The following is a 24,121-nucleotide window of genomic DNA, read 5'->3' as shown; positions in this document are numbered from 1 at the left end:
TCAAACCAAGGCCACACTAGGAAGCAACTCTTGAAGCTTTCAGAGAAATGAGGCTAAGATTTATCTCTATATTCACTTGAGATGGTCTTAGGCTGAACTCTTTTTGTAGGAATATTTGGTTCACTTTGTGAATTATGCCACAAGTCTATCAAATCCCCTAGACATTTGAATAATTTTCTGTTAGAAGTGTCAAGCTTAAACATGTCTTTATTTAAACAAAAGAGAAAAGGATGAGAAATTCCAAAAAGAATGAGAAAGAAGAATTCAAGGCAAAAGAGTTCATGACATTTTTTGCCAAGTAATATTTTCCAAATACATTTACTATTCACAAATAAATACATGTGAATAGAGAAAATCAATTAATACCTACACCATACCAGTTTAACTATATTTTTGAAACCATAAAATGAACACTAACAAACATGGAAAGTGTCCCAACAAAAATTGTATGGTATTCATGAAACAAAGGAACCATCACCCTACGGCAGCTATAGAAAAAATTCACACTTCCTTGACAAAAAGGAGGAAGAGGAATGACAAACATTCTCAAAGTACATAATGAAGAGGTGTGAGAACTAAAGAAATACTTTTGGGACAAGCATGCTTCATTTCACCAAGCAATAGTCAAGGCTGATAATAGGTACACACCATGGAATTTATCCACGTAACTAGGAAATGATTCAGATCCAAGAAGGAAATCAAAAGGCCCTTCATGAGCAATATTCATATGAACTTAACAATATGTCAACAAAGACACGTCAAATAATCAGTTGAGTCACGTATATTTGTTTGTGGTCTCAGAGGGGCTTATGATGGTAACTCAGGACCAGGTCATTGCCACCAGTAATTAGAGAAAGGTTGTCGTTAAATGATCAATATAGGCTTAGTGATCAAAATATATTAGCAAGAAAATGGCAGAAATTTTGCAACATGGAACCATAGGCTGCAAAAAAATACAACCAACTGAATATCTAGCAAGACACGATCTGGTACCTAGAGTTACATATTAGAAAACTCAATAAAATTCAGGAACTGATGGATGAGAAATCCTTGTACTACATACATACCTCAAAGTATCTGAGACAACTCAAGTAACAAATTACACTGAAACCAGACGATTATCAAGGATTGAGCTGTTACCCACAGTCACCCAGATACAACATTGGTCCATAAAAAGAAACAACTTAAAAACAATGTTATTAATAGATTCTACTATGCCAAATATTTATAATCTCCAAGCTTCATGGAACAAAAAGCTTTCACAATACAAAGATGTGGCAGAGGAGATTAAACATGTGAGAATAGGAGGAAGTAAAAATTATTCTGCTAAATCTCATATGCTAATGGAGTTGCACCCAAAGCACTTTCTGGGAACCTACAGAGGATGAACCTATATGTTAATACTTACATTCAAATACAAAAGTGGTTATTTTATCTACCTCTGAAATAGTCCATATAAGATTGTATATAAAAGAAAAACAGCAGGACAGCAATTTGTTCCAGTACTGTTTCTATCTGAAACCCATTGACAAAATGAGAACAAGATGATAATAATAACTGGCATTCATATACCATCTTAGGGTTTATAACATGCTTTGCATACACTATTTCATTTGGTCGTCACAAGAACTCGATGATGTAAGTACTAGAGATTTTATTATTTCCATTTCACATTTGAGGAAACTATGGGTCAGTGAAATTAAGTGACTTTTTCCAAATTCACAGGATGGTGTCAGAAGTGAGACTAGAGCTTAGGTTTTCCTAACTCCAGATTCAGTTCTATCTTTACTACACCAATTGCATATCTTTGAAAATGTTTCTTACCTGGCTTGCAAGTGTCTGTCCAATCACTGCTTCATATGGAGGGGGGAGTTCTGTTGGATAAAGCATCCCAGGACTGTTGATGGCAACCTCATACAAAGTACTGAATGGAGAATGAGGAAATTCCAAGTGAAGTCCTCTGAAAAGAGAGAAAGGACGCTTTATTATAATCCCTTAGCTTAGAAAGACAACTAATTAAGTTTCTCTATTATAGCAAAGCAAATGGAATGTGTAATAATCTTGTGAAAAGTTTTCCTCACCACATACTTGTCATGTAAATGAAATGAAACCCTAATTCATTGGAATTTCAGTTTAATTTTTTTTTTCTGGGAGGACACATCAACTATTTAACCAACTTCACAAAAGCGCCTTTAAATTAAGGTAATTATACAGATGATTAAATTTTTAATTCTACTTTTGTGTGTTATATTAATGACTGTAATTTAATAGAGGCTTAAGTATTATGTTCCATTATGACATAAAAGAGTTGCTTTTGTCTTGTCAGGATTCTTTTTTTTAATTATTGCATTGTAACAATACTAATAATGCGTGTTCTAGGTCTAAGCTGTCACTTCTTTCACAACGGATTCTCTAGTCTCTTATCAAACTCTCCTTCTTACCTTTGATATTCTCTAGTCAACTTGTTCACTGAAAGTGAGAATGGTTTCAACTGCTCATAACAAACACAGCCCAACTACTGCTTCCTGATCTATGTAACTACAGCATGTAATCACAGACATATAAAAGAAAAGATGAACCTTTGAGCTTCTATCATGGGTGTACAGGTATACTCTGGTGGGTAATAGGGTGGGGGAGGTATTGGAGGTATGAATTCATCAAAATCCAAGGTCTGGTGGAGAATGGTTCCATGGGGAGTCATACAGTCTGGGTTTGTGGAATGTGATCTCTGTGGAAGAAACTGAAAAATAAAGTTGAATCAGATTTATTTGTGCAGAACTACCAGGACATCTCATGCTGTGTGTGTCTAACTTAATTATATATATGAGCTTTAATTATAAATTTAAAGTATATGTAATTTAAACTGTCAAGCAAGGAATGTTAAACACATACTTAAGAAAGAAAAGTTTTCCTTGAGTAATGGTTTACTCTAGACATACTATTATAACTTGCTTTTCAAATATTGATATACTGAATTTTAGTGCTTTTGTTTGTTTGTTTAAGAAAAATAAGATTGCAGAACTCTTTACATCTCTCCACATACCAAACCCTGATGGACAATGTTTGTTTGGTAAATTCCCGGGTTCCAAAACAATGTTGGTGCTTGCAGATTTGAGGGGAAACTAGACTTTAGGAATTCTCTTAATGATACATTATGGAATGATCTCAATAACTGAAGTTGTCTGACTTGTTTAATAAAAGGATAAATGATTCCATTGTATTTCTTCTTTGAATAGATGTGCGTCCTTGGTTTCTCATGAAAATCTTTCTATCATGCTTCTGGAAGTAGGTGCTTGTTGCTTCCATATATCAGGTTACTTCATCTGACTACTCAAGATGTTACATTTTATGCATTCATTTACTCACTCATTCATTTGGCAAACATTTATTGGGTTGTTCAATGTATTGTGCTAGGACCTGGGGAAGATATGAAGCTAAACAAAACATAGTCTGTAGCCTCAATGAGTTTGTAATATAGTAGCAAATAATAATAGCTTATTATAATTTTTAAATGGACATTTTGTTTTGACATTATAGGTATTTCCCAACCATACAAATGTCTCTACAAGGTTGTTGCTCAGTCGTTATCAGTCATGTATGACTCTTTGTGACCCCATTTGGGGTTTTCTTAGCAAAGATACTGAAGTGGTTTGCTATTTCCTTCTCTAGCTCATTTTACAGATGAGGAAACTGAGGCACCTAATGTTAAGTGACTTGCCCAGGGTCACACAGCTAGTAATTGTCTGAGACCACATTTGAATTCAGGAAGATAAGTCTTCTTGACTCTAGGCTCAGTACTCTATCCATTTTGCCACCCAGATGCCCTACAAAGTACATTATGTAAAAAATTAATTTAGTGATTTAACTTTGACAAGATAGCACTAACAGTGACTTTTGAATTTGATGAATTTTGTTGCCTTTCAGTGTTACCTTTATTTAAATTGTAATCGTAAAATGTATTGCTTTTTGGCTTAGCTTTCTTTACTCTGAATCACTTCAGCAAAGCCCCTCCATATTTTGCTGATTTCTTCATATTTATTTTTCCTTCAGGTACCATCATTTTTCAGTTACCCCTCCAAATAGTGGGCACATGTATAGTTTCTAACTTGTTTTCACAAATAATGATGCTTTTATTTACATTTTGGCACATATTAGTCTTTATGCAGCTTCCCACTTCAACACTGTATACATTTTTATATTTTAAGAGATAGGGAGCCTACTATAGTGGAAATAGTATCCAATTTTGAGTCTTGAGTTTAGCACTGTCAGATCTGATTTTTTGAACCTTGGCTCTGCCACTAACCGCTTGTGTAACCTTGGGCAGTTTGCTAATCTTTAAAATGAGGGTTTTTAACTAAAAGAACTACAAGACCCTTTCCAGGTCTGGATCTATGAGCCTTTAAGTGTATTTATTTTATGTAGCAAATTTCTAGATTTTGTGACAACTGAATAACAACAACAACAACAACACACACACACACACACACACATATATATACACAATTTAGTACTAACAATTACTCATTATCTAAATTGGGATTGTATGTGAAAAAAAGTAGGAAAACTCACTGGAAATCATTGTACTTTTGGAATTCTGCTCTCTGTTTCTCTCTCTCTCTCTCTCTCTCTCTCTCTCTCTCTCTCTCTTTTGTACTATATACAAAGTATTAAGGTCTAACCAGTATAAAATGTTGATATTTGTTCCCAAGATTACTAGATGTAAATCAAAGGCATGTTGTAAATGTAGTTAATCTAGAATTTAGCAAAGCTTTGGACAAAATCTCTCATGCTATTCTTGTGGAAAAGATACAAAGACACAGGCTAGATGGCTCTTCAGTTAAATGGCTTTGGGACAGGTTGAATGGCCTAGTCCAAAGAGTAGACAAGTAACTGCTTGAACGAGGTCTCCAATAGAGTGCTTCAGGAACCTAAGTTTGACTCTGTGCAGTTCAATATGTTTTATCAAGGATTTCTATGAAGGTATGAATGGCTTGCATATCAAATTTACAAATAACAAAGATAGGAGGGATAGCTAAAACACTGGGTAACAGATTCAGAATATTTAAAAATGTTTTTACAGGCTAACATTTTCTGAATCGTCTAACAAAAATTTAATAGAGATATATGTGAAATTTTACACTTGGAGGAGACAAGGCTAGAGATTAGTTCTCCTGAAAAAGATGTGGGGTTTTTGGCATACTACCTGAATATGAGTTAACCTTGGGATATGGCAACTTGTATGGCTTTCAATTTAAAAAAAATAATTTATTAATGACCTACTATTTGCCACATACTGTGTGAGGATCTAGAAATACAAAGTCAAAAGTGAAACAATCTAAACCCTTAAGGAACTTAGATTTTAACAGAGAGACACAGCGCGTGCATATATGAGAAACACATGTAAGGGTGGGGCTCTATGCCAACAGTAGTTAATTAATAGATGTGAAGTTTTAAATGTATAAAAAAGATGCTTTCTGCTCTCTTATCTCTTTATGAGACGTGTATTTTCTTTGAATTGTCCAAGAAAGAAAGCAATGTGATTGGCTGGAATGGTCAGTCACACCCATTGTGCCTTTGCACAAAATAACAGATTATTGATAAATTCAGAAAAGCAGGGGACTAGCCTAGTAGTGAAAGACTCCACATTCAGACCCATGAGAAGGAATTATTCCTAGGGATAGCAGAGAATTTCATTCTACCTCTGTTCTTTCCAAAGTGAATATGTTATCAGAGAATGGAGAATGCTTTAGAGGACATCCTGAAGACAAACACAGACAGAAATGCAGAAAGAGAGAGAGACACCCCAGTAATGAAGTAGATTCAAGGAGTGTGACCTGTTGCACCATCAAAGAATACCAGATATGTTCTCAAATATAGGGATCTAGTAACTAGGAGTTATAGGTTTACCTTTTGGCCACACATGCTTTCTACATGTATGCCTCATTACCAGCATGCATTGAGCTTAAGCCACTTACTCCTCCCCTGGATTGTGTATTTGTGAGGAGCGTACCCCAGACCTTTGAGAGATGTTTTATACCAACTATTCTCAGTATACTACCACATTAAATACTTTTGCTAAATGCTAGTTGAGGCTGTTAGCTATTATCAATGGGGAGCATATTGGTGGGAGCTGGCGGATGAAAGCCAAAGAAACGTGTACCCTTGGGGTTCCCTGAATAGTAGCTGCCCTCTGGGGATTCATTTTGCCAAAAGCTACCTGGAGCTGGTGATGTAGGCCAAGGAGGGATGGATGCTGTATGTATACAAAATAAATGCAAAGTTATAATGGTGAGTGGGCAGTTAGCTGGTGAGGAAAGAGAAACCAAGGAAAGCCTCATGTAAAAGGTGTCGACACTTGAGTAAGAAGACTTGAGAAAGAAAATCAAGGCTTTCAAGAGGCAGAGGTAAGGATGGAATACATTCCAGGTGTGGGGGATGTTCAGTCCAAAGGCCCAGAGACCAAATATGGGATATTGTGCAAGAGGAAAGAGTTTATTTTACTTGGTGTTTGTTGACTTCAGAATAAGAATCAAATGTATGTAGAGTGATATGCAAACCCTAAAAGCATCATATACACACACATACAAAAATAAAGCATACTGGTGTACTTAGTACGTACACAGGATCACAGACTAGAGCTGGAGGGGACCTCAACGACCATCTTGTTCAGCTCTTTCATTTTGTAAATGTTAAGTGACTTGCCCAGGGCCACATCTGGAGATACATCTGAATCCAGGTCCTGTGACTTGAGTCAGTCTTTTCCCTAGTGTACCATCCTGCCCAGGATGTTATACCAAGGAACAATTTCAAAGCATGCCTGTGTGATAATGTGTGAATGTACGTACAATGGAGAATACGTGTGTAAGGACTTACGTGGGATGGCATGAGTGAAAATGAATACACAGAAGAACATTTACATGGAACAGGAGAAAAAGGAAACCACTATTCTGCCCATGATAGACAAAACCCTCCCTGGAGAAGGTTTTGATTTTTTGTACTCTTTCTATAGATAGATAGATAGAAGATGTAGATATATACAAAATGTATTTCTATATTAGAACAACATTATATACAACTATAGATATGTCATTTGTTACAAGGAAGGGCTTTTATTGAGTGAGAAGTGGGATAGAGGCTTAGGAGACAGTGATAGTTATGGAAAAAAGAATCAACAAAACATTTTTTTAAAGCACATCCAAAAAACTCAAGAAATAAATAGATCCGTCTTATTATCACCAAATTAAATTATATACACTTACACACATATTTCTCTAAAAATACCATAAAAACTGTAGTACTATTTCTTACATGAACTTGCTTTTTGTTCTTTTTTTGTACGTTGAAATGTTTGTGGATAATTAACTTTAAAATAAAAAGAAAATTAAAAATAGAGCAATTATGAAATATATCTCAATAGTCTGTAAATACTTTGATTCAGTTACACTAGCACTAAGCATATATCTCAATGTGCTTCCAATGTCACAGGAACAAAACATACTCTGAGTGAAAAGGGAGAAAAACTTCACTATTGGTCATTTTTGTTAAGAGGCTAGGAACCAAGAAATGTTTATCTAGGAGACTTCTATTATGTCAGACATTGAAAAACTAGGTTCGATATGATCTCTACACATTTTCAAAGAGCTGTCACATATAGTATCTCATAAATCTTAAGAGTCTTGGAGGGAAAGTATTAATCTTCCCATTTACAGATGCTGAAACTGACACACAGAGAGGGTAAGTCAATTAAATAACATGTCACCAGACTATTTGAACACAAACAAAATGGAAGAAATTGGCATTGGGGAAATGGAGGAAAGAGGCGGAAAGAGCTGAGGAGAATGCAGGAAATAAATGTCAAATAAGTTTAAGGAGTTTTTAGTTGTCCCATAATGCAAGTCACAATATTATACAAACTGCGTAGCAGCAATGCAGTTCAGGTTTCCAGAGAATAATAAATAATTTATATCCTGACTACCATATAAGAGTAATAATTCTGAACCACTACTATTCTTGAGTTATCTCAGTTATGATTATTCCATTCTTAAAAGAACTATCAATTTACGTATAACTTAAGCATGTAGTAAGCATGCTAAATATATTCATGCTAAAATATATTGCCCTTTTACCTACTATTTTTGTTCTTAAAACCTATATGCTATAACACAACGTACAATGTTGGAGTTTACAGCTCCTATAATGTTATATTTGCTTACGGAAGCACCTTACAATTAATTAATTCACATTGAAATCTGATGTGGTACTACCCACATGGTACTTAACCTTTCTTTCACAACACATGCCAAAGAAAATAACCAGTATAAAGTCTCGATGAATAGGGTCAAAAGTTCATTGCTACTGCATAAATGTTTCTTAAAATTGTAACCCCCTTAAAAGGTTAGCAACTGCTTGTGACAATCCTAGTGGATTTATACTGGCTGAAAGTGTTTGAGCAGGGTGTACAATTAGAACAGGTTTTTTTTTTAATCTTATTAATGACACACTAAAACTGTGCTCTGGCTTCCAAGCTTCCTTAAATGACATATTACAGTGGGGTAAGTGGGGGGAAAAGATAACACTCTCCTAACAAAACAAAAACATGCTTTTTCTTTCAATATAAATAAAAAGTGGTTTTATGTGTGTTTTTTTTAGGTGGGGATTGTTGTGGGGGGGGGTTAAATCCTGACTTTCTAAAATGGAATAAAGGAGGGTTTTGTTTTTGTTTTTCCCCTAATAAAGAAATACACATACACACATATTGTATCTTGAATTTGAGTGTAAAGAACTGATTTATTTTAAGTTAAAATAATTAAAAATCTTTCATATGAAGAGATATGACTTGAATTGCTTGGTCTCCTGACTTCCTTCAAGAGTATCTCTTCCCTAAGACAACATTGATTACTTGGAGTTTATAACAAGAAAATACAGACAAATCAACTAACTGGATTAAAGCATAGAAATGAAATAATATTGAATCTAAAGAATATTGGCTAATACTGGCTATACTCAATAGACAAAATTCATTTTCTTCAAAAAAGTCTTAGATTTTTTTTGGTAGCAGAATGAGCTTTCCTAGGGTTCTGGTCTATGCCAGTGAGGTTATAGCTACATGCTTATTTAAAGTACTTCCCCTTTGTTATGTTAACTTGGTTGCTGAAAGAGGCATAAAGAAATTGTTTGTGAAGCACTGATAAAAATTGGAGAAGAAACATAGCCTATCAGATGAAAAATGCTTGAAGAGAGACATGGATTGTTCTGAAAGGACCAAGTTAAGAACAATCTGTCTTAGAGAAAAAAAGTCCCTAATGAGTGTGGTAACATCTGCAAGGCATTGTTGTCCACTGGTTCATTTACATATGACTGCTTTCAGGGTTTTGAAGGATATAACTTTTTGAGGACTGGGTGAAAATTTATATATTTTCTGTTTGTGTCATACCTGACAGAATTGTAGACTCTGGGTTTTTTCAAACGGATTTAGAAATATAGGTCACTGATTCATGAAGAGGCTCTGACACCAGGCACTAAAAGTCAGAGATGACCAAAGGAAGACAGAAGATGAGAAATCAGAAATCAAAAGAACGAGAAACAGCAACTTAAAGAGAGAAGCTGATGGTGGAAACTTTCTCTTGCTACTTCATCTGAACAAAATAGTGGAGAATCAGAAGATGAGAGGAGCTGCTTCAGACTGAGTAAACTGAGATAAATGAGAAACCAGGCAGGTGGACTGAAGCTATTGTCCTCATTAGAACAGAGTTCTATAGCACCTGAAAGCAGCTTGAGGAAGGGAGAATTCTCCTGCTGCTTATCTGGTTAGGTTTGTCTGCATTGCCATCTACAGCCTGAGAGAGGGAAAACCTCACAGGAATATCTGTGTTGCTCTTTATTGCTGTCCCCACATTCAGAGAACAGAAGACAAAGGGAAAAGATAAACTTTGTGGCTACTAAAATTGTACAGTTTTTCAAAAAATGCTTAACATTTTCTCAGCACCCTGCCAAGTGTGGCTGTGTGCTAAAAGAGCTTGACAATGCCTCAGAGGCCAGAAGTAGCAGGGGAGCAGCTTTGACCAGCAGGTGACATATGGTATAGTGTGTTCCATAAAGAAACTAGAGATATCAAAGCCTGCAGACATTTGAGTCATGAGTTTTCTCAGGGACATGTTTTTGTTTTGTTCTGTTTTGTTTTTTCTGTTAGCATACTTTATTGCTATGTTTTTGGGTTTTTTTTTTTTTTTGTATATGCCAACTTTCTCCCTAAGGACACTATGTGCATGAGTGGGAAAAAATGACCCTAGTTTAGGAATAGACTGTGATGTTTTTAACTATTTCTGTTTTGCTCTGTATTGAATAAATATAAGATTATTTTTGGTTTTGCATTTTTATTTAGCAAATGTTCTGTGTCCAAGAGTTAATGATTTTATTTTGACTGATTTTGTGTAAATAAGAAACACACTTGTGGAGTTTCAGGAACTACAGTAACAAATTATAGAACTGTCTTCACCCTGCTCCCCCCAACATGGTTACTTTAAGGACCCTGAGAGTTGAGAAGTAGTTACATGGTCTTGACCATGGCCAGTCGTCCTCTGGGAACTATCCCTCTGTCCCCAGACTTGCCATTATGAGGGCTGGTTAGGAAAACTGGACCATCCTATAGAGAAAGAAGGGGGACTGTGTATGTCGCATCAGACACCATACCTTGACTACTTAGTAGGAGAACCATCGAAAACTGGTTAATCAATCATTTATGGTCCATCTAATGTGGCAGCATGACTGAAATAAATAACACTTTTAGGTGTCTGTAATTAGATAGAATTCCAATGAGTCACAAAATAAATTAAATTAGAATTCTCATTCTAAGTATTCTCATTAACAAGTAAATATATTTTCATATTTAGCAATTCTCAGTACTGAGAATTATTACAAGGCTGTCGAAATTCCTAGTAGCCACATCTTGTCTTTTATTCATTTGTTAGAAGATAGAGATTCTCACCTCTAGACCAACTTCAAGCTGATTGGAAATGGGGGAAATTCTATTATTTCTATTAATACCTTCTCTGAAAAAAAGATAATTAGTTTTTTTCAAATTTTATTTCACTTAGCTATATGTGTCTCTATGTATGGGTACATGTCATTAAAATACACTCACCATTTGTAACACATCAGAAGAAACCATCTGCATACAGCACATAGCTGTAGCCAAAGCACACACAATGGTAGAAATGATGTTGAGAGCACATACGCTGAATAACAGGTCCTGTGAAAAAAGATACACAATAGAATGTCAGTTCTTATCTTAGTAATACAGATGACAGAATCCCAAATATTTGTGACAGCTTTGACAATGATAATTGACTACATTTATCAATTTTATATGGCTTTAATTGTTAAAATACAATTTATTCTTCTGAGAAAGATCGACTCACATATATTTCCATGACAGAAATTAATTCAAGATTCAAAACAAACATCCCTAGACTTAGAATGCTGATGGTTATTTCAATTCCTTTTCATTCGTTTATAATTATCATGCAGAATTTTGCTTTTTGAGAAAAACAAGGATATGATTAATGAGTTCCCAGAAATAATGTAATCTGAAAGATAAGAATAATGATGACTCTGAACATCTATGACATGGAAAGAAACCAATAATAAGAGGGCAAACATTTCTTCTGCGTTATATTGGTCAAATAAGTGCTATAACAGAACAAGGTATACATAGTTGGAACTTCTGATTGCAAGGCCAGGTTGGTCAGGGCCCTGAGCCAGACATTCTACCTCTGTAAGTATTTCTAATAATAATTTAGTATTTGTTAGGAAATATCTCTTTGTCTATAGTGATAATGCATTTTGAACTAAGCATACTTCCTATTGTATGAAAATTGTTTTAAAAAATATATTCCCCTCTATTTTTTGCAAACAAATAATAGAAACTCATTTTTTCTCCCTCCCAACTCCCATCCCACTGGAAAAAAAGAAAAACACACTTATTATAACAAATAAGCATGGTCAAGCAAAACACATTTGCTCAGTTGCTGTATACCAAAATATATGTCCCATTCTGCATTGTAAATTTATCACTTCTCTGTAATAGATAACATGTTTCATCATCAGTCCTTTGGAATTATGAATGGTCTTGTATTGATCATAGTTCTTACAGCTTTCAAAGTTGTATTTTTACAGCATTATTATTATTGAATACATTATTCTCCTAGTTCTGATCATTTCATTTTTCTTCAATTTATAAAGTCCTCAAAATTGTTCATTTTTATAATATTGATGTTACAATATAAATTATTCTTCCAATTCTACTTACCTCACTCTATATATTCTCATATGTCTTTTTCTTCTTAAAATCACTTACTTCCTCATTTCTTATAGCACAATAGTACTCCATCATATTCATATACTACAACTTTTTCAGTCATTCCTCAATTGATGAACATTCCCTTAGTGCCCTTTTTTGTCACCACGAAAAGAGAAGCTATAAATGTTTTTATCCTTAACAGACCTTTTCCTTTTTCTATGATCTCTTTGGAGTATACAGCTGGGTCAGAGGATACATACTGTTTAGCAACTTTTTATGTATAATTTCAAATTGCTTTCCAGAATGGTTGTGCCCAGTCATACGCCCAATAACAGTACATTAATGTGCCTGTTTTACCACAGCCCCTCCAACATTCATAATTTTTATTTTTTTGTCATCTTTGCCTTCTTATGGGTAAAAGATGGAATCTCATAATTGCTTTAACTTGTATCTCTTTAATTAGTAGTTATTTGGATCACTTTTCCTTATGACTATAAATAGCCAAGGTTTCTTCCCTTGAGAACTGCCCTTCATAACCTCAGACCATTTATCAGCTAGGGAATAGCTCTTTTTCTTATAAGTTTGAATTAGTTCTTTGTATATCTTGGAAATGAGATCTTTAGAAGAAAAACTTGTGGCAAACATTTGTTGCAGTTGCTTTCATTTTAAATTTATTTTTATTACATTTGTCTGTGCAAAGATATCTTAATTTTATTTAATCAGAATTAAGCATTTTATCTTTTGTAATCCTCTCTATGCCTTGTTTGATCATGAACTTTCCTCTTATCTACTGATTTGATAAGTAACTTTTTCCTTATTTCCCCATATTTATGATATGACCTTTTATATCTAGGTCACATATCCATTTGCAGTTTATCTTAGTATAAATTGTGAGGTTGTGGTCTAAAGCTTACTTATTCCATATTGCTGTACAATTTTTATACCATCTTTTGTCAAATAGTCCTTATCCCAGTAGCTGCATGTTTATATTTATCAAATACCAGGGCATTACATACATTTGCTTTTGGATGTTATGCACATATGTGTTCCATTGATCATTCTCCCTATATTTTAACCAATACTTAATAATTACTGCTTTCTAGCATCATTTGAGATCTGGCATGACTAGGGCTCCTTCATTCCTATTTCTTTTCATTATTTCTCTTGAGATTTTTCACCTTTTCTTCTCCATATGAATTTTTTTAGCTCTATAAAGTCACTTATTGGTAGTTTTGTATAGTACTGAATAATATACTGAAGTATATTAATTTATGTATTATTGCCATTTTATTATTTTATGGCTCATCCAATCCATGAGCAATTATTTTCCAATTATTTAGATCTGTATTTATTTCTACAAACAACTGTTTGCAGTTGCATTTATATAGTTCCTGTGTGTATCTTGTAAGGTAGACTTGCAAGTATTTTATATACTCTTTCTGCTGGGTTTGACAGGTATTTTATAGAAATGATGATAATTTGTGTTTAATTTATATCTTGCACATTTGCTGAAACTATTAATTGCTTCAATTAATTTTAGTGGCCTCATTAGGGTTCTTTGTGTGATTTGTTTAAATCTATAGTTATTTCCTCAATTTCTTTTCCTTATCTTAATGTTAGTCAGAATTCTAGTACTATGTCAAATAGAATTTTGACAATGTACATTCCTGTTTCACCCTGGAATTTATCTGAAAGAATTCTAGTTTATCTTCATTACAAATAATGGCAGATCTTAGTTTTAGGTATAGACTATTTATCATTTTAGGGAAAGATCCACTTATTCCTATGTTCTCTATTTTAAAAAATTGTGTTATATTTGTCAAAAAGTCTTTTCTGTATCTATTAATATAATTATATGATTTTTGTTTCATTTGATATTAAGTAGTTAATTAAGTTTATAGTTTTCCTAATTCTAAAACAACCCTACGTTCCTGATATAAAATGTTGTTTCTCTATCTCTTTTAATAAAGTCTATATTTGCTGTTTTCTTGTCTGAAATCATAATTGCTACCCCATCTTTTTTTTTTTTACTCCAACTCCTCATCTTAACTTTTTGGGTTTTTATGTCTTACGTGTGTTTCTTGTAAACAATATACAGTTAGATTTTTGTTTTCTAATCTATTCTGCTAAGTTCTCCCATTTATGGATATATTTTGTTTTTTAATTGCTTATATTTCCCCCTGAATCCCTTCTCCTACTCAAGGAGTCATTCCTCAAGAACACATGGATGTCAGTAATGGAGTCAAGAAGACATGGGTTGAGTTCTGTCTTGGATACTTGCCACTTGTGTGACTCTTAACAAATCACTTCACCTCTCAGAGCCTCATTGTCCTCAACTATAAAGTTAGAAGGTTGGACTAGATGGTCTATCAGGTGTCCTTCAGCTCTGAATCTATGGTCCTATGATATTATATGAAAAGACTATAAGTAAGTATAATGTAGAGATTTGTTATTTTGAATTAAATTTCCTCTAAAATGCAAAGATTTGCGAATTTAGAATCAATGGTCATAATTTAAATCCCTTAATATTTCTCAGATGTTGGGGAAGCCATTTAGTCTCTCTAGGCTTTAAGTTTCCCCGTTTGTAAATTTAGAGATTAGACTAGTGGACTACTGAGGTCCCTTCTAGTCTAGATCTATTCTATTGTTCAGTTGTGTCCAATTTTGTGACCCCATTTGGGGTTTTCTTGGCAAAGATATGGGAGTGGTTTGCCATTTCCTTCTCTGGCTCATTTTACACATGAGGAAAGTGAGGCCAACAGGGTTAAGTGACTTTGCCCAGGGTCACACAGCTAGTGCCTGTGACCAGATTTGAACTCAGGTCTGCCTGACTGTAGACCATGGGCTCTATCCACTATCCTAGTCTAGATCTATTTTCCTAGGAATGTAACATTTCAATCCATGCCAAAAAGGCTCATTCAATTGTATTTAATTAAATGCATTAACCAAGTGATAAGGAACCATTTTAAATATGAAGTTATCCATTTTCAAGGTCAGTGGTATTTAAATTAACATCTACTCTCAAAAGATAACACAGGAAAATCAAGGCAATTAAGAGACATTATAAACAAAGGAAATTGAAATACCGTGAGTTCATAGAGAAGACTGTATAATATTACATATAATATAAGACCATATTAGAGGTGGCACAGTGGATAGAATGCCAGGCCTGAAGTCAAGAAGACCTGAATTCAAATCCAGCCTCACAAACTTAGTAACTGTGTGACCCTGGGCAAATCATTTAATCTCTATCTGCCTCAGTTTCCTCACCTGTAAAATGAGGATAATGACAGCAAACTTCCTCTCAAGGTTGTTGTGAGGTGCAAGTGAGATAATATCTGTAAAGCACTTAGCACAGTGCCTGACATATAAAAGGCGCTATATAAATGCTATCTAGCTAGGTAGGTGTAAGAGTAAGAACAGGAGTAGGAATAATGCCTACAAAAGTGCAGAGACAACTTTAATGACCAACTTAAAATATAACTGAATTCAAAAGCTATTTCACAATAAATAGTCAAAGAGCGTAAAAATAGTTCTTAAAAGGAGAATTACAAACTATTAACAACACTATGGATGAATGCTCCAAAGTACTAATAAAAGAAAGGCAAGTCAAAATAACCCTTAGATTGGATCTCACATTCAGAAAACAGTCAAAGATGACAAAAGATGAAAATAACCAGTGTTAAAGGGGTTGTAGAAAGATAGACATACTAATGCATTGTTGGTGGAACTATGACTTTGTATAATACTTTGGAAAGGAATGTGGAATTATGCAAAAAAAATGTGGCTAAAATGTTTATACTTTCTGACCCAGAGAGTACACAGCTAAGTATATACCCAAAAAAAGGTATCTGACAAAAAGAAAGCTCTATGTATACCAGAATATTTATAGCAGCACTTTTTGTGGTATCGAAGAACTGGAAGCAAAATAGGAGCCCATTGTTTTGGGAAATTGAGGTACATTAATTTAATAGAATATTACTGTGTTTTAAGAAATGATCAACATGATGAAAAAAGAGAAATATGAAAAGACTTACTTGGACTGATGGAAAGTGAAGTAAACAGAGATAAGAAAACCACATACATAAATTTTGCAATAATACAAAGAACCACAGTCTCAAAACAATAGAAAATGAAAGTACAAAAGTACAAAAAACATAATATCCTAAAAGAAGAGATAAGAGAAGGCACTTTGCTCACACTCCCACTCCTTAGCAGAGGTAAGAATCCACAGATGTGGAACACTGCATATAATGTCAAATTGTTTTGATCTACTGATTAGTTTTGCTAGAATTTTTCTCTTTCTCTTTAAAAAATTCTTTGTTATACAAAGAGCTATCTTTCTGGGAGGTTTTGGGGAAGGGATACAGACGGAAATTTAAGCAATGAAAAAAACAAAAAAATCAATAAAATATTTTAAAAATATGTGCTAATTAAAACATAAGGTGTTACTGTTTATTACAACGAGTGAAATTTTTGGAAATATATTGAGTTTAAAAAGTGAGGTTACTTTTGTAATGAAAGCAATTAAAATAGCTAATTTGCTATTCAAATCAAAGCTAAAAGTTATGCTGTAAATTATAGAAAAATGTGACAAAAAACTGTTAAAATTTTTATATTATTATTTGATAATAATAATCACATTTATATAGTGCTTTAAGGTTCACAAAGCACTTTCCTCATAGCAACCCTATCAGGTAGGTGGTGTAAGTAGTATTATTCCTTATTTGATCTATTAAGGAAAAGAAGTTCAGAGCAATCATATGCTTACAGATTAAGAGCTGGACAAGGCCTTAGAGATCATCTAGTCCAAAAACTTCATGTTATAGATGAGGAAACTGAGGCCCAGAGAGGTTAATTGACTTGTTCAAGGTCACAGTGTCACAGACAGAATTAGAAGATAGCTGTCTGCAGACATAAGGCCAATATTCTTCCAGTTTCCTTTCCTGTAAAATGAGAAGTATAGAGCCAGAATCAGGGCTTCTTAAACTTTTCCCACTGGAGATCCCTTTTTGTGTTTTGTCAACTTTCATTGGCTTTGTGTGACCTGAGGCCATGTGTAGTGCAAAGTGCACATGCTTTGTGTTCAGAACCAAGGCTGTTAGATTTTGAATTAATTTTTGGTCACTGAACATTCAGAAACTTTTTAATGTTGCCAAATGTTTTGTGACTCCATAAGAGGTTGAGACCCACGATTTAAGAAGCACTGAACTAGACGACCACTAATATAGAGTTCCTTTCATAATAAATTAAAGAGAAATAAAAATATTAGCTAATTGGACGTTGATTATATTTGAAGCTATGGCTAGTAACTAACATGAAAATTAAGTAATAGCTCTTGGTGGAGGAAAACTAAGAAGGGAATGGGGTAGAAAAGCATAAGTGCTGAAATAAAAAGAAAGAGGTAGAAAACTATCTCAGCCTAAACTGGGGGAAAATGTCAAGAGAAATTTTATGTCTTTATTGCACAATGTAGCAATGTAGCATTTTTTTTCCTTTCTCTCTATTCCCTTGATGGGGAAAATAGGCAACATCTTTAAAAACAGGAGAGAGTCTCTCCTCTGATTATTAGTTTGGGAGCAATCAAAAGACTTTAAGTACAGTAATCAAAGACAATAACAAAGAAAATCCAGTGGATAATTTTATGCCAAACTAGTCTAAAGAGACTGTATAACCAGGAGGGAAGAGGGAGAACAGTGGTATGGGTGGATGGATGATTTAAACTCAAAATGCTAAATTGAGATTGAAAATGAATTATAAAACACCATTCTTATCTAGGTCTATGAATTAGGATTAGATTCAGCAATGACTATGGTATAGCTACGTACTGTGGAATAACTGTGAGTGCTTAATTTGGAGTCAGAGGGACTTAGTGAAAATCCTGGATCTGTAATTTATTTGTCATTGTTTTTGTCCTTCATTCTCAAAGAGGACCATGACTTCAGGGAGGTGATGCCATGACATGCAAGTGAATTGGATTTAAGTGACGGAGAGCTGTGCAAAGTCACCAGCCTCACTTACTCCTCCAGAGCCATCTGGGTCTAGTGGCAAGATTTACATCAGGATGACTGGAAATGGCCTGGGATGTAGTAGGAGACCTTGGTCTTTTTAAGCTAAGGCCTACCTGCATGGCACATCACTTAACCTATGTAGGCTTCAGTCTCTTAAACTGTAATATAAGGCACTTGGCCTGGATCAGTCAGTGAATAAACATTTATTGAATACCTACCATGTACCAGGCACTATGCTAAGTACTAGATGACCTCTAAGGTAATTTTCAATGCTAAATGCATGACTCATTGATGGCCCCAGTGAAAAAAGCAACACTACATTATAGTCAGTTATCTTACTTAATAGCAGTTTTCACAATAAATGAGAGGCTGCATTCTCCAGGCTATAGTCTCGAGAGAGATACTGATTCCTGTTTTCAATCCTTGGGTGGTAGCCATGGAGAACACAATGACAAATATAAGAAAAACCTATGAGACAGTCCTCTTTTCCTTCTGTAATATCTGTAAGCTGACATTTTCTTTTTTATATATAGAACTACTAACAGTCACCAATTCATTCATCAACAATTCCAATATTATTTTTTATTTCTAAGAGCTTTTGCTATGTGAGAACAAAAGCCACTCCCCAATAGATAAATGGTCAAAGAATAAGAACAAATACACACTTTTCAAAAGAAGAATTGCAGATGATTAGTAATCATATGAATAAAAGCTCTAAATCATCAATAATATGAATACAAATCACAACCACCCTGAGGTTTTACTTCATACTCAGAAAAATGGCAAAAGACAGTAATATTCAAAGTTGAAGGGGCTGTGAAAAGACAGGCACACTTGTACATCTGTTAGTGGAGCTATGACTTGGTCTGTCCACTATGGAAAGCTATTTGGAATTATACTAGTAAGTGACTAAAATTTCCATACATTTTGATCTCAAAATACCACAGCTGAGCCCCAGAGAGGTCAAGACAGAAAAACCTAATGTAATAACAGAAATATCCACTGCATCACCTTTGGAAGTTACAAAAGACTGGAAACAAATTAGATTCCCATCAAATGGTACATAAAGCAAATCATGGCATATGAATGTAATGAAATATTACTGTGTTGAAAGAAATCATGAATGCAAAGAACTCAGACTCATAGTAAGACTTACGTGAACTGATGCAGAATGAAATATGTAGAACCAGGAAAAGAATACATGATAATGAAAATAATTTAAATGGAAAGAACAACAATGAAACAAAATTGAATACTGTGTAACAATAATGACACAGTTTGTCCTCAAAGAAGAGAGAAAAAAAATATAACTCCTCCCTTCTTTTCAGAAGTGAGGGACTCTGTGTAGAAAGCATATTATCAGACATGGCAATGTTGGTTAGTTGTGCTAGGTTTTTCCCCTTCTTTATTCTTTGTTAAAAGGGATAGCTGACTTAGTGAGGGACACATAGGTGATAAAACAATAGAAATTTGAAAATTAAAAATAGAATGTACTAAATTAAATAAAAATTAGGGTACTTAAAGGTTTTTTCTGTCCTTTATGCTGTACTTTGTAGTCATATCTGCAATGACCCAAGAGTATGATCATTTTAGAAGAAAAAAGGATAGGTGTATACGTGTAGATACATATTGAAATTTAAGTGCCTCATAAGTATTCTATAACCATATACCTGCATCAGAGCATGAGAAGAATGATATCATAAATAAGACAGGTAAGAAGAGTATCCTCTTATAGAAATTGCTGTTGGGGGAAAAAAAGATCTGTTCCTTTATTACATTCTCAAGTACCAAATGAATCATTCTGGAGGGTTATGCTTCACTGGATTTTATCAGTTAATTGTAAACTTAATGAAATATGGAGAATGAAGTGTTATTTCCTTATTGCTTATGCTCTTCCACTCCTTACCCTGTAGGAGTATCTTCATATGAAAGATTCAGCATTTTATTTAAAGTTGTTAGCAACTTGGTTTCTACTCGTTTGACATATTAAAAATATTATTATTACTATGTATATGTTTACATTGCACTTTATTACCTAATTAGCAAGTTACACTATTTCATGGTTAAAAGCCTAAAGGGTTATAAAGTAAAGGCAAATGATTAAAAAAAATGAAGACAAGAACAAAATTAATTTGCTTTGAAGTTCCAATCCACATAGAAAATTAACAAAGTCCATTTGAAAATAAAAAAATATAAATCATAGTCAATCAACAAGCTTTTCTGAAGCACCTGTTAGTTCCAGCCACTGATTAGATGATGGAGATACAAAGAAAAAGATGATAATCCCTGTCATCAATGATCTTATATTCTATGGAGGAATGTATAACATAGACTGTACATATGTGTGTATAGTATACATAGACTTGTCTATACAAAATGATTACATTACCAAAAATACATAAAATAAACACAGTGGTACTGAAAGTTAGATTTAACAGATCATTTTGGTAATAATATTATTTTTTAAATTTTATTAACTCTGTTGATGACATTGCACTGGGAGAATCCTATTTTTTGTTGTGGTAATGCCAAATGCAGAAACATCTAGTTGGACTCCCTGTTTGATGAAAACAGTGATTTCTTTATCTACTTAGTGGATACCCTTGAAGCTTTGAGGGCATCTCTTCAATAGGAGATTTCCACACTCTTTCCCTTCCTTTTTCTTCTCCAAGTTTGATAATGTTGTTCTTTCCAGGGTCTCCCAGGGGTGAGGAAACCACTTCACAAAGTGACCACTTTGGTCATACTGATAACTAAGAGGCAGGGCCACCTGAGTGAGAGGTCTCCATTAAGCAACTGTTGCAATTAAGATCTGAAGAGTTATATGGTAGAACGAATGATTATGTTTAGAAACCCATAAATAATGTCAAACTTTTTCAAAAGAGGACACTTCAAGATCATAACAATGAAAAAGTAAAATCTTTCCAGTGACATATACAAAATGCAGATCCAAAAACATAAGAAATTCATTTTTGTCAGCCTAGAAAAAATTAATTACAATCCCTACATATTCCTTTGTCATTGAAATGAATGCCCTTCTGAAAACATTAATATTGCATATACTATGTGCTACACCATAGAAACATTGTTTAAAACTACTCAGAAAAAGAAAAACACAAGTCACAACCTTTTGTTTGAAAATAAATACATTTCAGGAGGTAAAGATTGCTTTGTACCTCGTGAAATGCACTCATTTTAATCACAAAACAAGGGATTTCTATTTCATTTTTTGTCAGCTGCTTAAAGTGACTAGCTTTGTTCCACACAGCTGCATGCTGCATGGAATACTGCGGCTATGCTTGCTTATTCACAATTCTCTTTCTAGCTGAAATAATGTTCTCACCTATGCACTTGGACAGCTTTGTCAGAGAGCCTTTTCTAAAAGCGTGTAAATCGGTATTGTGCAAAACTACTTTACAGCAGCTTTCCAAATTTCAAGTAGGAAAAAGAGCTGGCTCTTTTAAAGTTGATCTTAAATCTTGCTGCTGGTCATTTGGCAGAATGATATTTAAGTGACAAATAAAACAGAATTAAAAAAACAATTACGTGGCAATACTAAAGCAGGCAATAGATTCAGGGAAGAAAAATAAAGTTTTCCCTTTTTATAGGCAGATCAATAAATAATCAACATAAAGTAAAAAAGAGGCATTTGAACTACATTCCACAATTTTGGATTTGGAAAAGGGATGAAACTACAAATATAACAGAGTCTATGATTACTTTTTAATGAAGGAAAATGACAAAATTTGAGTAAAAGGTAACAAAGGTGAAGCATTACAGATGCCCAGATATTAGAAAACATTAGGGCTCCAGGACATTAACTTGTTAATCATATAAAGATGTTACTGTCCAATGAAAAGGTCAAGTCTGTAACTATTTCTAGATTCACCCATTCATATTTGTTATGGTTTTAAAATGTGATGCCCAGTGTATTTAAAGAATAAGATTATTTTGGGAGAATACTGTATGCAGAGATATAATGAAAGAGGGAAAAAGGTGAGAATAGGGTCAGGGAAAGCCAAAATAGAGAAAGGAAGAATATAGGATATGAAGGATAAGAGAGGAAAATAATACAAGGAAGAATGATGGAAAATCTAATCATGAAAGTATCTTTGCTATGGCAAAAAAAGATGTTTAAATGTGGAAATGATAGAAAGTTACAAAATGTATTTGGTAATTTTGGTGAAGTCGTCTAAATTCCCTTTTCAGTTTGGAGTAATATACAGTACTACCCAAACTTTAGGCAACGAATAATGTGTCAGATCATCCCCGTTCATTTCTTACACATAATTTGTTTCTTTCTCTTCAAACTCAGTAGTAGAGGTTGAGGAAAGTCAAGCTCAGTGTTTTCCAATATCACTAATGACTGCTGCAACAACAAAAAAATTAACTCTTTGAGCCTGTCTCCTCATTTATAAAATGAAGAGTTAGACTACATGACCTCTAAGCTCCCTTTCAGCTCTTAAGCTATGATCCTAGAATCTACTGACCCAAAGTATAACAGAATCTCTTACATTCAAATTTCCTAGACTTAGAATAAGGCAGATATACAGGATCCTAGTCTTAGAGGTGGAAGGGGATTTAGAGGTTATTTAGTCCAATCTCTTCATTTTACATAAGAGTAAATGGATGTCTGAAAAAACAAAACAAGTTGCCCAAAGTTGCATATAGGATTGTATATAAGGTTGCATATAAGAACCAGGATATAAACCTATGTCCTTTGATTTCAAATCCAGTACCATATTTGGAGGCATTTTGGTTCATTTTCCTCCCTTAACTAATATACCCCTAGATATTGCTGGTTCTTCTTTCAAGAAGTTTCTTAAGTCTGTCCCATTCTATCATTTCCACCCTTTATAATCTTACACTCGGCCTAGGGCAAAACAGCATTTTAGCTCTCTGTCTCCAGTTTTATTCTCTCTTTTATTCTATGGATCTCCAGATTAACCATTAAAATACTGTTTTGATCATATTAATCCTCTACTAAAAATGTTCAGCACTACCTACTATTTATGGAATAGAGTCTAAACTCCTTGATTTGCCACTCAGAATCCTCTATGATCTGCCTCCATGCTATCCTATTCCTTTTCCCCTGAAGAATCCATAACAAAAGTCATTTATTACAGTTACATTGTATCCTAAATATAGCATATACTTTGCTAACAATGTGTCTTTGTTTATGTTCTGTTCCTTGCCTAAAGTGCTATCCCATCAGCATTGTGGTTTTTCAAATCATGTTCCATCTTTCTCCCATCTTCTCCAAGAGGGCTTCTCAGAACATTTCAGCTCAGGATGACTGTTTCATCCTCTGACTTCATAGCACTTGAAATCACAGGAGCATAAAATCTCATGACAGGAAGAGATCTTAGAATCCATTCATACCAAATACCTTTTTTAAGATTAGTAAAGCAATAACTAGAAAGTAAGGGACCTTGCCAAGAAGGGTACTTCATTTGTGGTAGGGGCAAAAAACAAAGCTTTCTTGCTTCCCAGCACAGTACTCTTTTCTTTTTCTTTTTTCTTTTTCTTTTTTCTTTTTTTTAGGCAATTGGGGTTAAGTGACTTGCCCAGGGTCACACAGCTAGTAAGTGTCAAGTGCTTGGTCTGAGGCCGGATTTGAACTCAGGTCCTCCTGACTTCAGGGTCGGTGCTCTATCCACTGCACCACCTAGCTGCCCCCACAGTATTCTTTTCAATACTAATCACTCAGCAATTAATCATGCACCACCTTAAGATCGCTAATACTATTGTCTTGAATTATCTGGCTTTCTATATGGATCACTTGTCTCTGAACATAATATCTTATATCTTA

General features: G+C 34.2%; 1 protein-coding gene across 1 annotated transcript in view; it reads right to left on the bottom strand.

Moving 5' to 3' along the window:
• The window catches only part of FAM189A1 (family with sequence similarity 189 member A1), a 546,041-nt gene that overhangs the window by 24,963 nt on the left and 496,957 nt on the right, over positions 1–24,121 (bottom strand). The window contains exons 5-7 of the mRNA XM_027851443.1: positions 11,141–11,248; positions 2,580–2,740; positions 1,825–1,960 (exon numbers count right to left, since the gene is read on the bottom strand). Of these exons, the coding sequence (XP_027707244.1) occupies positions 1,825–1,960; positions 2,580–2,740; positions 11,141–11,248 (405 nt within the window). The remainder of the gene's footprint in view (positions 1–1,824; positions 1,961–2,579; positions 2,741–11,140; positions 11,249–24,121) is intronic.

The sequence above is a fragment of the Vombatus ursinus genome, unplaced genomic scaffold (genome assembly GCF_900497805.2).
Source record: "Vombatus ursinus unplaced genomic scaffold, bare-nosed wombat genome assembly UNPS02009205.1, whole genome shotgun sequence".
NCBI classification, from domain to species: domain Eukaryota; kingdom Metazoa; phylum Chordata; class Mammalia; order Diprotodontia; family Vombatidae; genus Vombatus; species Vombatus ursinus.
The sequence above is the reverse complement of the archived record's forward strand: the minus strand, read 5'-3'. Positions and strand labels throughout refer to the sequence as shown.